The 17981-nt window shown below is 32.1% G+C and overlaps 1 protein-coding gene across 1 annotated transcript; it reads left to right on the forward strand.

The window, feature by feature from the left end:
- Positions 1 to 5394: 5394 nt before the first annotated feature.
- On the forward strand, positions 5395 to 14427 carry LOC117929903 (glycosyltransferase BC10). The gene is made up of 11 exons (XM_034850347.1): positions 5395 to 6292; positions 7582 to 7698; positions 8937 to 9037; positions 9261 to 9332; positions 10519 to 10600; positions 10712 to 10792; positions 11300 to 11338; positions 11597 to 11662; positions 12769 to 12918; positions 13810 to 13938; positions 14155 to 14427. The coding sequence occupies exons 1-11, from the start codon at positions 6068 to 6070 to the stop codon at positions 14194 to 14196; spliced, it is 1104 nt and encodes a 367-aa protein (XP_034706238.1). The 5' UTR covers positions 5395 to 6067; the 3' UTR covers positions 14197 to 14427.
- Positions 14428 to 17981: the final 3554 nt, after the last annotated feature.

Raw genomic sequence — 17981 nt, forward strand, 5'->3', positions numbered from 1 at the left:
ACCTCATTCAAAATGTCTATATCTTTTTTGAAGAAGTAATTCATAAATTTCATTTTTAAATTTAGAATAAGTTAGGTTTTTAAAATTAGAATAATTTAAGATATTTTAAGAAACTAACATGGTATTTGGATTTTTTTATTTTTAAAAATAAAAAATAATAGATAATTGTGTATAAATAGTAGAGACCAATTATAAAAAGAAAAAAAAATTGGAATTATTTAAAAAAATTAAGTATTAAAAAAATTTAAGTACTAAAATAATTTTACTATCTTCATATTATTTTTATTTTTTAAAAAATAATAATAGGATATATATGGAAATAGTCACTTAAATTATTATGACTTTGAGAATAAATAAAATTATTAAAAAAATATGCATTTATTTGAATAAAGTTGGTTTTTTCAAATATTTTAGATTATTTAAAAAATATCCCCAAACCTAGTGATTATAAAGACTTTAAGCTTAGGTTTTTCATTTAAAAATATTTTCATACTAATTTATTGACGATTTAGTTCAACTCTGTAAACTTTATATATAAAAATAGGTGATTAATAACCCAAGTGCACCAAGTTCAGCCTTACATTCAAGTTTTTAAGAGTTCATAAAACACTAAGTTCCTTATATTTTCGTTTTAATATTTATTTGCTTATTAATTTAATGAATTTCCTTAGAAACTAATATTAAATTGACTTGGATCTTGTCGTGAATTGATTTGAACATTAGTTTAACTTGAATCTTGATATAACTTGAACCTTACTATAAGCTGAGTTTTGATTCAACTCAATTTTCGCTATACTTATATTGATATTGTTTGAGAACATGAATGTTTTGAAATCATCTTAAATGAGTTTTTTTCTATATTTTGTATTTAAATATTGAAAATTAAAGTTTTGAAAATCTTTATAATTTAAATACACTTCAAAAAAAAAAAAAGATTTATCCCTTTTAAAACCCCTCCCTCCCCTCCAAACAAAAAGCTTTTAAACATGATCACTTCTAAACCAACTTAAAATAAAAATAAAATAAAATAAAAACTTATTTAAATAATAAAGGTCAGTTTGGCTATGTTTTTTAAAACTTGTTTCTAAAAATTATTTTTTTGTTCTTTAACTTAAAAAAAAAAAAATTTAAAACGTAGCCAAATGAGCTCATGCTTTTATTTTGTTTTTAAAAATTAGTGAAAACAATTTCTATTTATTCTTTAAAAATTATTTTCTATTTCACTTTATTTTTAAAAATCATTTTCAAAAAACAATGATCAAATAGTATTAAATTTTTTTAAAAAAAAATCCTCTATTTTTAAAAATAAAAAACTATATTCAAATAACACAAAAATTCCCGACAATATATGATCTAGAATTAAAAGTCAAAATATACCACTTGGGTTGTGTTCAAGATGGCCCGCCCCTTCATGTTCTGATGAAACACTACTGATTAGTGGGGGCCTTCTCATGCCATTCAAAATACACCATTTACTGAAATATGTCGTCGTTTCGGGAGGCATGATTTCTCAAACCCAATTAAAACGACCAAAGGCCCAATTAAATTTCCAATGGGTCCTCTTTCAGGCCAATAATACAAATTTCTCACTATAGGTAATAATAATAATAATAATAATAATAAATAAATAAATAAAAATACAATATTTTAGTTTTAATATAAACAATGTGAGTTATTAATAAATGATAATCATTTTTTTCACTTTGATCATTATTTTCTTATTAAATTCTATTTTATACATCTTGAACAATTTCGTACTATTAATGGCATTTTTTTTGTAACATAGTCAAATTCTTGCTTTACACATATAAGATAAATAAAAAATAGTATTTTAGTTTTTTTTTAAAAAAAAAAGAAAACTCTTTTTAAAACTTTATATTAGTGTTTGATGGTTGTTCTTTGAAAATAGTTTTCATAAATAAAGAAAAATAGAGAAAAGTTTAGTATTGATACAATAAAAAAAATAAGGTAGAATATAATATTTTTTTGTCATTCTCTCTCACCCATTTAGTATTGATACCAAAAATATGGAAATGTGGCTTTTTAAAAACAATTATAGGTGCTTATTAAATTTTCTTTGACTTTTCTAAATTTTTATTAGATAAATAGATTTTAAATCATTTGGTACTTCATAAATAAAGTTTATTAATTTTTAAAAATAATTTGAAACTCAAAAACTAATTTAATTAATAATAGAAAGTAATAGAACTCAAAGCTGATACAATTAATTACCTATATAAACCCTTAAGAAATAGAAATTACTTCTATTTTCTAATATTTGAAATATAAAACAAAAGAAAATTTCAAATAAATAGTAATTTAAAAAAAAAAAATTCTAATGAAAATGTTGGTATACTACGTTATGTATTTTAATGTGGACAATTTTGTTTTAAACATTATGGGTTAGGATTTTTCTAGATTTTCTTGCTCTTAATTGAAGATTTAAGATTGTTTTGTAATCAACTAGAATAACACGGGAAGTTTAGAAAGGTCTAAGAAAGGCAAATTGGATATTATTAAGGTATAGCGTGGACCATATGTTTTTAAACTCCACTCCTAAGGGTGCTCAAGCACTTGCGTAGAGATTTCAATATTTGCGAATATTTTTATTTCTATATTTTAATTGATTTTATTTTGAAAATCCGATATTTGAGCCCCTATATATTTGTATTTTATAAATACGATGGTAAAAGTGTTTTGAGCTTCTAGAGCAAATAATGAGAAAAAAAATACCTAATTTATCTTCCTATTTTTGAAACATTCAAAAACATTTATCATTGCATTCGTCGAGTTAAGAAGGAGATCTTCATCCCCTCAACCCCCTCAAGTGCTAAGGTAAGATTCATTGAACGCATGTGTGGTATTATGTCACGGATATGAAGTTTAGTGTAGGTGTTGGGGAGTAAGATTTAATGAACATATTCGTTGAATAAACTCGTGTACTGATCTTTTGTTGATTAGAAGTCTATGATCCTATAGTTTTTATATCCACATAGCTTTTGAGAGACTATGCGAGTGATTTTCCATGTAAAAATTGTGTGTCATTTGTATTGTTTTTATTTATTATATTTCCTACATCAAAGAGAATGTTAAAGGGAATAAAAATAATCAATTTTAGACTAAAAAGTTTCAAACACATATTCCCCTTTAGGTGTTACCTAAACTAAACCTATAAATTTTCAATTGGTATCAGAGTTTTTTTTTTTAAATGTTTTTAATCCGAGATAAAAATGTTTTAAAGTGTTGAGGAGAGCACTCAAATGTTGGAGAGCGCTCAACTGCTCATAAGGGCACTCAAGCGCTCGTGCAAGGATCTCAATATCCGCAAATATTTTTATTTCTGTATTTTAATTGATTTTGTTAGGGAAATTTGAGTTTGAATCTATTAGGTATTTGTATCCTCTAATATTCTTTTGAATAATGGATTTATGATTAAATATTTCTTATTTTATGGTTTTTTCATCTGCATAGTTTACAAGAGATTATGTGGGTGATATTTCACGTAAAAATCTTTATGCTCTTTGCATTGTTTTTATTTATCACATTTCTTATGTTAAAAGAGAATGTTAAAGGAATAAAAGTAATCAATTTCACGCTAAAAGTTCCAAACACCTTTACCTAAACTAGCCCGTAAAATTTGAGAAATCTGTACTAACAAAAATATAAGAGACTAAAAATATTATAATAATACTAAGAGTACGTTTGACAATGATTTTAAAATGTGTTTCTATTCTTTATAATACTTAAAAAATAAATTTTTTAAAAATATTTTCAAAAATTATTACCAAACACACTCGATCACATAACAACATCCTACACAACAACATTCACTATCCCTTAAAATGTATTGTAGTATCATGCATTATATTATGCGTCCGTTAAATTGGAGTGGGGGAAGCATTCACCAACAAGACGTTGACAGAATTGTTATATATGATGGACCCATTGGGGTTCCTTAGCTGACTACCCTAGTTGGTGGCTGCATTCTTCCACTTGAAAATTCCACAACTACCTAAATGAGTATGCTTCTAATCAAGGCTTCACGCTAGGAAATGAGGCAGGCTGTTGTTATGTACCTCTCAACAACAGCCATCATCATTTATTGACTATTATTACTTTAATCCCACACCACTCCAACACAACAATCCCCCAACAACCAAATGGAAATGAAAAACCAACAAAAATAAATAACATTAGGCGTTACTACCCTTACTCATTTTGTTGAATTTGGAGCCCCCAAATGAAGCAATTTAGTGTGTAAACTCACAACATTAATGCACTGCATGCCTAAATAAACCCTGATTTGTAAAAACCATGGCCTCCCTCTATAAGGCAGTTCCATGAATTCAACATTCTTTTTTATAGGAAGAAGCTTTTATTATTGGATTATCTTAGTAATGATTAGGGCAATGTTATTTTCTCATGTTTTTGGTCGAAGGAAAAAATAGCAAAATGACAAAATTAGAGTGTGTTTGACAGCGATTTTAAAAAACGTTTTTTAGACTTTCTAATACTTGAAAGATAAAAAATTAAAAAATTTAAAAACACTTTCTAAAATTAATATCAAACAGAATCTTAGAATTCATTTAATACTGATTGTGAACGATATTTATAATATTTCTAATACTTGAAAATTGTTATTTTTTTAATATTAAAAATACTAAAAGTATTTCGTAAAATCAATGTCAAATATATTTTTAGTGTATTTTTCTTTCTTGGTCTATCATTTTCTCACTTAAGAAGGGAGGAGAAGGAAAAAAATTAAAAATGAAGTAGAGCCAAAACCATTTTTTCTCCTTTAGGATTTTAATTTTGTAGGAAAAAATTAATGGATAAGTAGAAGCAATGGGGTATGAGTTTTGATTTTTTTAATTAAAAAAATCAAAATTAGATTTTTTTTTTTAAAAAAAGAAAAGAGCAAAAGTGGAAGAGAAGGTGGTTTAGGGGAAAAGGTATTTATATATAACTTGTTTGAATGGATGCCACGTAAGGGAAGTTTGGTGGGACCAATATTAATTCTCATTAATAAATAATGCCCTTTCATTCAAAGTAACTGAATTTAGAAATGTAATAAAATAGGCTACTAAATGCAAACTGAATTTAGAAATGTAATAAAATAGGCTACTAAATGCAAAGATTTTGGAATTTGCTTTTCCACCCGGGCTTGGGTGATTGATTTTTTTGGGTACGAAAAAGAGTTATTGTGAGCTTCTTTAGGACTTAGGAGTCATGTTAGAAGCAACTGAACTGATGAATGAAGTCCATTTAATTTGGAAAAGATAAAGGAATGGCAAACTTAGTAATTTGAGGTATTGAGAAGGGGTGAAATTAAGGCATCTCCATTCCTCCAATCATTAAAATTAAAAGAGGGAGTGATCTCCTGCAACTCACGCAACTCACCTCCACCTACGACTTTACGGCACCCAACGGTGGCTCACTCCCCAAGCCAACCGACTTTCACTGTCTTCCTTCGGTCTTCTCTCACGAGATTCGATTGAAATCCACGGGACTCTCGAACGGGCCTAGCTTGAATTCCTCCTCATTCCGTCACGAGATTCTCGGTTTTCTCTGCCGCTGTCTTTTCTCGGTTTTCATGCGATTTCTATTCGAATCCGCGGAAATTTCAATGGCTTATGATTGATGATTTGGATGCTAGTTTCCACATTCAGTGGATCTGCTTCGTTTGTGAGCGAGAATCGATGAATTTGAATTTCAACTTCATGGATGAATCGCGGCGTCAGCGTCATCAATGAATTGCGGCTTCAGCTACATCTTGGTGTGGGAGAGATAGAGAAAGGAATTGGAGAGGGAGACAGAGAGTTTTAGGGAGAGTTTGATGGAGTGAATGTCGGTGGCGAGAAGGTCAAGACAGGAAGCTTGACGCTTTCTGTGATTTGTTTTGTTTTTATGCTTCCGGTGGAGTTGAAGCTTTTATAATCAATACTGGTGCAATTTTGGAATTATTTTGGACACAGATGGGTGAACAAGAACCCTAAGTTTCCGTTGCATCTGTCTTCGTGTTAGTTGGGAGGAAATGGTTGCAAACTTTAACTGAAGTTGGTATTAAATGAAGCGGAAGCAGAAATCTCAATACAAATGGAAGAGGAACCTCTTTGCTATGCTTCTGCTAGGATTTTGTTTTGGAAGCTTAGTGTTGCTGCAAACACAATACAGTCGAATAATGATGTTTGCGTCCATGCCTTCTCCGTTTCTGCAAAGGCCGAAAATTGCATTTCTCTTTATAGCTCGGAATCGGCTTCCTCTGGACGTGGTCTGGGATGCATTTTTTCGGGTACGTTTTTTTTTTTCTTTTTTTTTTTTTTAATTTATAACAATTTTTTAATCCTTATTGTTTGTTGGAAATTGTTAGTTCTACATATTTTCCTTTTAATATCTTGTAGTTATTAAATTTTAGTTTTGCATCTGAGAAATATAATACATTATACTGGCCTTATTAGAAATCTGTATACAAACTACAGATTTGATAGCGGATATTATTTGTGTTTATTTTTATTTTTCGTTTGTAAACTGCTTAGCTGCCTAATGGCTAGATTGGTTTGTTAGCGTCTGTCACATTGTGCTTTTGTTATTAACCACTTTTTGTCCATTTGCAACGGTGGCTCTTTTTTTGGTTGAAGTAGTGACTCTGCGTGGTATTACTAGAAAATAAATTTGAAACGATTAAATTTTGTGATAAGATTTGTGCCAAATCATGCAGTAATTCCCAATCAGTGACAATTATTCAAATTTGATGGCCCAAATGCAATGTATCACCAATTGGTATCAAGCACAAGCAATTCACATATATATTCACCATACCTCATTTCATTTTCATGCTTCTTCATTTTTGAGAGGGAGGAAACAGTAGGTGTTGCTCATCGATGATGGGTTATCAAATCTAACATTCATTGATGATGGGTTTCACATCCAACAGTGTTGATTATGTGTGTGTGTATGTACTATATATTGAGATTTAAAGGTGAGGAGGAATTCTTTCTTCTTCTTCTTTTTTTAATTACTCAATGAGATTCTATTACTTCATACAAAAGGGAGAATATCACTGAGCTCTAATTCAGTTGGCATCCTGCACTATTCACTGCAAGCTTAGGAGTTTTATCTTTCATGAAGACTCTCATCTTTAAGGAGATAACAGCTTCAGCTTTAAAATCCTCTACTGTTTGATCTCATGAGAACATTTTTATGCCACTTCCCTGAAAAGGTAGGTTGACAGATTGGCCTTCCTGGTTGTGTGGAAAAGGTGGAACAACCTCATGTCTGTGTAGTTAACACATTCCTCGATGATAATAATGACATAGGATGGACTAAAGTCCAATGTCACACATCGGCTGAGTACCAATCTTGATTGGGCCTTATATGTGGAGCTACCTCTATCTCCCATTAGCTTAGGCTTTTGGGAATGTATGTGGTCCAGTGTCAAAGAAAGAAGTGATTCTGTCCTGCTATTCTGAGTATGAGCACTACATACAACAATTTTCATGGTTCATGATATTCAAGTCCAACTGTTTGTACATTGTAGAACTTTTACATTTGCATTGAAGAAGCATTTCTGTTGTTTTGCAGGAAGAGAAGGAGAATAAATTTTCAATTTTTGTTCACTCTAGGCCTGGGTTTCTACTCAACAAAGCTACAACAAGATCAGTCTATTTTTTGAATCGGCAACTTAATGATAGCATACAGGTTGCTCTTCCTCTGGGATCTGAATTGAAAATACAAGGCAGTTACTTTGAAATCTAGATGCAGTTTTTTGTCAAAGCAATGCTCATTTTTGATTTGTTATTTATATTTGAAATGCATGTAAAACTGCTTTGCTGAAGATGTTTACATGTTTTGCTGTGTCCAATTAGGTAATTAACATAAAACATTTCTTTTTGGGTAGAAAAAAGGTTACTACAAGATCCTGAAAGTACTTTCACTCCTCAATGCCAGAGGCATTCTACATTTCTCATATGCAAAAGTTGAAATTTTGAAACTGAGACCTCCCTTTTTTTCCATGTGCATGCATGGAGCCACACCCATTGTGTTACCTGAGATCTGAACAGTCCAAAAGGGGTCTGAATTTTTTTTCTAGTTTATACTGCAAGTCAAACAACAAGCTGCTAGGTTAGAGGTTGAAATAGTACATTAGGGGATTGGTGATTTTTATGTCACTTATATTATAAAATGACCTTCCCTGTAACTCTCATGTTTAATCAGCTGAAAAAGGTTCTGAATTCTTTTACAGTTTAAGCTGACAAGCAAGTTTCAAGCTTAGAGGTTGATATGCTTCATTAGGAGACAAAAGTTGACTAATTTTTTATCCTGTATGATTTATCTTATAAAATGAAGGTATAGTTCTTATCAAAACTTGCATTTTAAAACTGACATTTTAGTTGCCTTTTGCTTGAATTGCCTTAGCATGGTTGCTTAAAACATCATACTGAGACTGTGAGAGTGGCTTTACACCATTTGATGGCTTGGTGACTGTTGTAGATGACATGATTTAAACCATGCTCCAAGGGACATAATAAACTGAGATTTGGATTAAAAAAATTGAATGTAGTATAGAAACACTCCTGGTCAACCAAAACCCAACAGACCTGCCCCCACATGAAATAAAAATTCATAAACTGGTTTTCTATCATTTGATTTTGGCAAATTTGTCTTCTTTAGCACGACCATTTGATCATTAGTTCATCCCGACATCTTACATGTTTTTCTATGGTTCTAACAGAGTGCTCGATTTGCATAGTTCCATCAGATTTTTAATTTATTATCCAAGTTGTTTTAAACTTTGACTTTTATGAACTTGATCTATTAAATACAAGTTTGCATGTTGACTTGATTGTTTTAAAAAAATTAGGACCAACATTTAATTTTTTTTACTTGGTGGACTTTTGTTGGCTTGATAGTATTTTGCACATATGCTTCTATTCCAGGTAGATTGGGGAGAAGCAAGCATGATCCAGGCAGAACGTATTCTGCTTAGGAGTGCTCTTTTGGATCCTTTAAATGAAAGATTCGTTTTCCTCTCTGACAGGTGAGGTTTTATCTCATGAAGCTTTGCTTAATTTCTATTCATGCATGTTTTTCTGTACTTTAATGAGGGAATTGTGATAAAGGAAAAACCTAGTTTGATTTTGATATTATATTTCATTCGTCAAGGGATGCTCGTTCAGTTCATGGTATTAACAGCACAATAGAGTTTCTACATTGCTTAATCCTATTATCTAATGGTTTTTCATCTATTGATCGCTTCTCAGCTGTATACCTCTGTACAACTTTAGCTACATCTATGACTATATCATGTCAACATCAACTAGCTTTGTAGACAGGTGAGTGGGTTGATCAACATGTTTATCCTTTGAATGAATATATATCTTTCTTGGTCATTGATCAGATTAGTCCTTCTCTGGTATTATTAAAGGGCCAAGAAATTGTAAATTATGCAATCAAGTTAAAAGCTCTATATGGCTTGACATATTGTCATGTATATAACTCAAGCAAATTATAATTAAAAAGAAGAAGAAGAAGAAGAAGAAGAAGAAGAAGAAATTCCAAGTATTTTGGGTGGGCTACATGTATCCTCAGAGCCATATCTTCTACTTTTCTCAAGAAGTTACAATCTCAACCATGTTGTTTTTGGATGTTCCCTTGCCCCAGTAGCAACTTCAACTTGGACTATTCAGAGTAAAACTGAGGAAACAATTCACCTACAGCATCCTTGGCTTGTCTTGGCTATGTTTTACATGCAAATTTTGGTCCAGTCTCATGTTGAAAATTCCAATCTGAAACTGATTTTGCTCCCTCTCAACTCCTAAAGCATATCTCTTCATCTATTCTTTAGAAGGGAGCAATTGCCATGTCATCTTGGGAATAGAGGTTTCATTTTCCAAAGCATCTATAAAGGTGATCAATGTCAGAGCATTCTATTAGTCACTGTGGGATTTCCACTTGTTACTTTTGTCTTCTTGGGCACCATATTGGTGGTTAGGTTTGTTGAATAAATTCTAGAATAGTATCTAATAAGTGAAAGATAGTTATCTTTTGGTACATTAATTTCTTATTTATGAAACCAAAAGTGACCAAAATCAACTCAACATCAAATTCATTTTGTTAGAAATATCACTTTTCTTTGGATCGATGCTTAATAAAACAAACTGAGGAGAATTGCAAGGTTGCTCTCCTACCTCTTATGTTATGGACTTTGTTTGATGTCAATGATCACCAGATCAATTTCTGGAAATTTTCTCTTGTCTTTTTGTATAAAATTTTCCCTCCAATTTGATTGAGTTGCATTTACAGCCTTCCAATCTTTCAAGTCCCAGATCATTTAAAAAAATAAAAAATTGCAGTCTTTTTTCTGTGCTTTTCTAGGTATCTACTCTTACCTTCAAATAGTTTATCCAATTTCCATCAGAATATTTTGAAATAGGTGTCATGCATTGTTGAAACTTTACATGTTTTATGGTGGTCAACGAGATTTAGTAATAGCAATTTTCAATTTACTGCTGGAAGCAGTTTTGCAGATACAAAAGAGGGCCGCTACAATCCAAAAATGGATCCTGTTATTCCTGTTCACAACTGGAGGAAAGGATCTCAGGTAGTTGTTCAATATGTTGATTTCATTACTTCCCTAATGTTTGTCACAACACCCACAATGTTATCATAGATTCTGTATGTCTTAACTCCATATTTTGCTTTGTTCCCACAGTGGGTTGTTCTGACCAGAAAGCATGCACAGATTGTAGTGGAAGATGATACTGTCTTCCCTATGTTTCAGCAGCATTGCAAGGTAAGTGATCATAAAACTGCTATACGGATGTTCTATTGCAAGGAGATTGCAGTTTCTTTTTCAATAGGAAGGGCAGTATAAATAACATGGCAGCTGCTTAGGCTGAGTTTATCTGCATTATCCTTATACCCATGTTTTATTATAAGTGTTGCAATTAATGGTAATTGCAAATTCAGTTCCAAACTTGATACCAAGGTTTTATTTTTATTTATTTATTTTTTTGTGTGTGTCTTTGTAATACTGTTAGACATGAAATTTCCCTTCTAGGACTTTCATCTGACTCTTTAAGATTAAGAATAAAAAGCTTGAAAACTAGGTGCACGGAAATCAAGAAACATGAAGATATGTGCTCTGAAGTACAGGGTAGCTTTGTCTTAGTACTCCAATTGTTTTAGAACAACTTAGTTGTTGGGTTTTCTTTCATAATATTTGTACTCTTAATGTTTTATAATTTCCTGGCCTGTGATGTTTTGTCATCTTACCCTTTCAACTTTCAATAATTTGCAGAGGAAGTCACTACCTGAATTTTGGCGGGATCATCCCCTCGTAAGAACTCTTTTTCTTCAACTTCTACATTACTGCATCAGCTTTGCTGATAAAACGTAGTCATACCTATTATTACAATGTGGTTACATATAGATTGTACTATCTCAGCTTGTTGCTCAGATTGTACTATTATTATGTATAGATTGTCCAACTTTTGAAGTAAATCACAATTGGAATTCATGAATGAAATAGTCATTTGGAAATGGTTTCATGGATGAAAATTTTAAATTTGTATAACTAAATTTTGGACATGTGCAGCCTGCCGATGGATCCAAGGAGCATAATTGCATACCAGATGAACATTATGTTCAGACATTACTTGCTGTAAGTTATTTTTTTTCTTATTCAAGTATTTTGAGCCCCATTTTAGATTCTTTTTATTGTTCCAGTAGGTCTGTGTCCAATCCTTTATTAAATTTAACTCTAACCTTGTTAATTTGGTTTCGTGTTTTAATGGGTAGATTACCACATATTCCACAACTACTTGTTGCATGATCTTTTCTGAGTGTTCCTCTGGTAATGCTTTCGTGTTGGGTGTCTTGGTGTTAAACTTTGAAGTTTGAACTGCTACCGTCAATGCCTCAGGCCCAGAACTTTTGTTTCTTTGGAGGCAAGGGGGGCCTTCTTATACTGGCTAAATATTTTTTTTTCAACTCTGCAATGGATTTTTTATTTTTTTGGAAAATGATAAAATGGAAATGCCTTTTAAGGACAAAACCCCATAGTTTTTTTGGTTGTTACATGGAATCAAACCTGGATGCTCCTAAAGCCAAACAATATTGACAGTAACAATACTAGCAGATATTACTTTTACTTTTGCTCCCAAAGGGGAATTTTCTTGGTGTACCAATCCTGTCATGTTCAGTATCATGGTGTTTAAAGCCAGAATAGGGTGTTAGATTTACTTATACACTGCAACAGCTTCATTGAAAATGTGTCAGGTTCCTATATACTGTTCGTGTAGGCTAATATTTCAGCTCTTAAAATGTATTGAATTTTAAATGTGCACATAAAAATAAAATTATTATTTCTGGTAATAGTAATAGCAAGCCTGTCAAAGTGGTCATAATACAATTCTACTAGGTTATTTTCTTTATTGTCATTACTAGTGGTAGGTGAACCAGCTGCTAATTCTATTGCAATTCTCCTTGAGTAACTATTAAGCATGGAATAAGCAGATATGTTGCATCTGTACCTTAAAATGCAGCCACTCGAGTTAAGTCAAGTTGCTTCAAGGTTTTCTGGTTGTTAAAGAAGTAATGAAAGAAAAGGCATTCTTAAGGTATTCAATTGGAAATAAAAATTGATCCAAAAAAAATAACGGTTCCATTTTATGATAGAAACGTTGTTTATATCAATTCTTTGGTCTGTTTCTAGCAATATTATTAGTTTCATTGGTCTTTCTTAAGCCTCTGCATTTCAAAATCCAGCAAGAAGGCTTTGAGGAGGAAATCACTCGCAGATCACTGACTCATTCTTCATGGGATCTTTCATCCTCCAAAGTCCGTGAACGGAAAGGATGGCATCCTCTTACTTACAAGTTTTCAGATGCTACTCCCATGCTTATCCAGTCTATAAAGGTACTTTTCTGCTCTATGCTCGAAAACCATCTTTTCAGCCACTCTCTGTTTTGGCTCTTCACTTTCCCTTTGGGTTCATTCTTTAAGGATGCATTTGGTATTGGCTAAGTACATACTGAAAGCTGTTGGAATGGAGTCTTTACTGGAACTTCCCCTACTACTGACCTCTTGCAAGACCATACTTAGAGCATAGACAATTTGATAGTTCTCCAAAATAGGGGGAAATTGACTTTGTTTTGTTTGGTCTTGATGATGCCATATACCTGGTTAGATATCTTTTCCTGTTTCCAATCATGCAAACATTTAAAATGAGGAGCATCACAATGATATTACACATCCATCCTGTCATCCAGAAGCAATGACTTTGTTTTCTGAAACTAATGCCAGTGTTACCAGAAAAGGAATGTGTTCTTGCTGATGGGTGAGGCAGTGCATCATTGAAATTGATGCAAACATTTAAAATGAGGAGCATTACAATCATAACTACACATCCATTCCGTAATCCAGAAGCAATGACTTTGTGTTCTGAAACTAATGCAAGTGGTACTGGAAAAGGCATGTGTTCTTGCTGATGGGTGAGGCAGTGCATCAATGAAATTGTAAGATTGCTGAGTTGTTCAATTGATTACATATGGGTTCAATGATGCTGGTGTGTCCAGCCTGCTTCTTGAAAATGGCATCACATAGAAAAGTTGCTTTCCCATATTGAAGCACTCCCATCCAAAACTAGAAGAGCCTAAGATACCCAGAAACTTGGAATCAGTATTACTTGCCTTTCCTCGGCAATTGGTTTAAACATGAGAGTTATAAATAAATAAATAAAAAGCTGATGAGAACAGTTAATTGATCCAATCGAGAAATAGATTGTGAGCGATTTCATGAATTTTGCAGGACATTGATAATATCTATTATGAAACTGAATACCGAAGAGAATGGTGCACTAGCAAAGGGAAACCGGCCCCCTGCTTCCTTTTTGCCAGGAAATTCACTAGGCCTGCTGCTCTCCGGCTTCTTAATATGGTAAGTTTCATCTCCCCTGACTTTGTTCCACTTATTTTCTGGCAATTAAGGTCTCAAATACATTACATTTGAGTTGAATATTAAGAAATAAGAAGACTTTATGGAGTTATAATTTACTTTAAAACTTCTATCAGTCTTTTACTTCTCCCCTTATATTGTGTCATATAATCACAATTTTATCTGCTCATTTGGTGGCTTTCTTGTTTTGTGTCGCAGTCTGCACTGGGAGCTTTCCATGGAGAAACACGTATATCCTAACTGTGGCAAAGTAAATATCTATTATAAGTTCAATACGAGCTAAAAGAGTCATTATTGTTGACCCATATTAAAAAAAATCATGTAGCTGTCAATCAAAATAAAGAGGGAGATAGCTGTAAAGAGAGATGAAAAAGAAAAATAAGAAATCAGTAATGTAAACCGCAGGTGTGTATATTTCTCATTTCCTTGGAATATATAATAACAGGTTATTGCATTTTCTTTGCGCCTTCATTCAAAATGTGTGGGGTTATTCTAAGCTGACAATTGAGTACTTGGGGTGCAATATTAATTGGAGATTTTCTAATGTCATATGACAGTAGTTTACAGCTTCTGTTAGGACCAAACCTCACCAGGCAATATGCCTTACTAGTTACTAGGATGGGCTAAGGAGGCATGCAGTGTGTGCTGGGCTGAGCTCAGGTCTATATGAGATTACACTGAGAGCGGGCTTTGCTTACTGCTCTCACATGGACCGTCCTTACAAAGTTTTGGTTAGACGAGAGGCATGCGAAGAAGTGTTATAAAACTCTACTGTCCAAACGTTTTAAGCTTTTTCGGGTAACGGGTTAAGGTGCCCAAAATTGACGAGAAGTTTAGTTAAACCACGCCCATCAAGTTGGATATTACTTACCACTCTGCCTTATCTCCGAAAGACTCCGGATTCAAGATCTTTAGAAACAAAATATCAAATAATACAAGAGATCATAAAAATGTGTTGGGCAAATGGGAGACCGTAGTAAAAAGCTTGATAAGTTCATATCTCCTAAATCATGAAGCCCATGTGAGATGGGATGTTGAAGTGATAGCAAGTCTTCTAGAATGACATAGGAAGGAAGGTCACGGTTGATATGTATTCATATAGCAGATTGAAAAATGAATTGACATTGATATCATCTGTGTTACCCATTAATATTTAATAATTAAGGCTATTGTCGATAGAAAATTCATGAGACTTTGTGGTTGATTAGTGATATTTTCTTTTTTTATTTAATAATATTACCTCATGAAAAATGGTTTTTAAATTAAATCAAGAATTAAAATTTTGTTTATAGTCGATTGCTATCTTTATAATTAATGTATGAATTAATTATTGGATAGACTAAATAATGAAATAAGAAGATATATTCTGTTTTTTTAATTAATCTATTGCTTAATGATGAAAGTTTTTACTAATTAAAACATGTGTTCTAATTGATCAAATTTTAATAACTCTTAGGAACAGTGTTGAATGCAAGTATTTATTCATTAATTGAAAGATTTAATATTTTAAATAATAGTATTTTTATTAAATAAATCAAGAGGACACTTAGTCCTTGTAGGATGATATTAACAATCTTTTATTGACTATTAAACTTTTATTAAACAATTATTAAACTCTTCAATCTTGATAACGTAATTAGGGATAAAGTTATTTTTGTCATTTTCATGTTTTTTCCTTCCTTTGTTGTTTTGGGTTTGACTTTCTTTATATACCGCCTATGTACATAGGGAGCGTGTTTTAATTTAATTTTTTCTCTTTGTCTATAAAAAAAAAAAAGTAATTAGGAATAAAAAAATTACTTCCTCAACAAATTTTATTTATATGATAAATCAATAATGGATGAAAAAAAAGTATTTATTTATTTTTATTAATTATAATTACTTCAAAATAGATATTGAAAGGTTGGATGATTTCTTATCTTGTGTGGCATGTGAATCTATTGAGAGATATATGGAGTCTAAAATTGACTTGCAATCATATGATGTCATGAAAAAAGACTGATAATGATTGAATTCTGCCTCCGTCCCTCCCTTCAAAGCCCGGTGCGGTTTTAGGAATTATGGGAGTGGAGTTTTGTTTTAGGGGAGTTCGTAGTGGTTTGCAGTGGATATGGTTCAAAGCATAAGAAAAATCAATTGGATATCATTCAAACTTCAAACGTAAGAAAAGATCTATGAGATTGATTCGTACAAGGTAGCTCACCGAGTATCCAAAAGTGATATTAAACAAAAATAATAATAAAAAGGGGCGACAAGTGTCCGCGGCATTTGAACGTTGTGTTCAAAACTTCAAAATTTGTGAATGCGGAGGTGGCGCCCTAATCGGTGGATGGTCGTTGGTCGTTAGTCGTTATCCCCTGCAATAGCCACATGTCACGATGACCATGAATCAAGGCTTTCAAATGCATGGCTTCTTCCCGATAACACTGAATTAATGAATACGTCATTTGACTTCCATAACACCCAAGAGGTTTCCGCACCGACACAAAACAAAAGTCCATATATCCTAATCTTGTACTATAATTAATAGTGGATAACACGATCCCACCAGCGTTTTATGACTTCCTCCCCACCCACCCCACACGCAATCCCCATTCCTCCCCCCTTCCTTCCCCCTATTCAATAATCATAACAGCGGCACGTGTACGCAGCTTCTTTATTCCACGTGTACGTAGTGATCTAGAAGCTGCTTCCATGAACCTACGTGGCGGACGATGATTTGGAAATGTGGTAGTTGGGCCGTTTTAGTAGTTGGCGATCAAAAACTTCTCCCACCATATTTTCAATAGACAGTCTACATCATTTATTTCTTGCATGAAGGAAGGCATCTCTCAACCTCTCACACGTTCTACTTTTTTTTTTTTTTTTTTTAATGCTAAGGAAAAATTAATTAATAAATGAGTCCCAAAAGGGCGGTGGTTGTGGCTACCAATGCTCACACCTCTGACAAGTCACCGCCCACTGCCTACTGCTGGATTCTAGCTGAAGGTTCGAAGAAGTCCCACGCGCCCACTCACCCTATATCGACGTGGCCCACCTAGAAACCCACTCCCTTTGAATAAGAATATTTCCCCCTCTTTTTTCTTTCTCAAATTACCAAATTACACCTGCTGAGAGGCCTTAGAAGCGGAATTTTTTAAAAAAGAAAATATTATTTTTAAAATTATTATTAAAAATAAATACAAAATATGTTAGCTTTAAATTTTTATAGTGAATTTATTTTTATTTAACTTAACTTTTTAAAATTAATTTATTTTTTTACATTGAATTCATATTTTCCATAAACCATCCTAATTGTTACCCAAAAGTTATTATAAGCTCATTTTTTCAAAGATGAGTTCACTTTTTTTCATTCGATTTTATCATAAGTTTTAGCTATGTAAGAAATAAGACTTTTGATTACTTTTTAAAATGTCTAATATCTAAATTGATTGTTTTATTGATAAATTTTCTACTTAAATTATGAATAGAACTATAAAAATTAGAAAATCATTTTTTTTTTTATAGTAAAAATGCCTTAACTTTCTTTTATAAGGAAATAAAAAATTAAATAAAATTTAAGAAAAAGCTTTATTATAAAGACGTGTTCTTTTTGAAAAGAGTGAAAAATAGATTTTTGGACAGTTTCGACTACTAGGATTTGTTCACCGACTCTCATTTTGTTGTATTAGATTGAGTTAATCCCATTTGGGCACCCAAAATAACTCTAAGGTTGACCCGACCTAGTCCAAAAAACTAAAATATTAAATGATGATACTTTTAAAATTATTTTTTATGGTACAATTCTTTTTAAAAATCCCACTACTCAATGTAGAAAGCTAAAGCCAAGTTTGCTAAGGAAGTACTTTACTTTATTCTCTCTTTTATTTTTTTATTTATTTTTTTGTCCTTTTCAAACCGGATTGGGTGAGGAGGGACTTCCTTTTTGGGGCTTAAAGAATATACCCTTATATATAGCTAGACTTCAATAAGATCATATAAGATTTTTAATTTAAAGTACTACTAATTAAATTCCTAAAAACTTT

Source organism: Vitis riparia, chromosome 14 (genome assembly GCF_004353265.1).
Source record: "Vitis riparia cultivar Riparia Gloire de Montpellier isolate 1030 chromosome 14, EGFV_Vit.rip_1.0, whole genome shotgun sequence".
Lineage (NCBI taxonomy): Eukaryota > Viridiplantae > Streptophyta > Magnoliopsida > Vitales > Vitaceae > Vitis > Vitis riparia.

What these genes read in the sequence shown, in the direction of transcription:
- LOC117929903 (XM_034850347.1), top strand. Translation starts at nt 6,068, where the DNA reads ATGAAGCGGAAGCAGAAATCTCAATACAAATGGAAGAGGAACCTCTTT. An exon ending in AACTTAATGATAGCATACAG is followed by an intron (nt 7,699 to 8,936) that starts GTTGCTCTTCCT and finishes CTTCTATTCCAG; the next exon opens with GTAGATTGGGGAGAAGCAAG. An exon ending in TTCGTTTTCCTCTCTGACAG is followed by an intron (nt 9,038 to 9,260) that starts GTGAGGTTTTAT and finishes ATCGCTTCTCAG; the next exon opens with CTGTATACCTCTGTACAACT.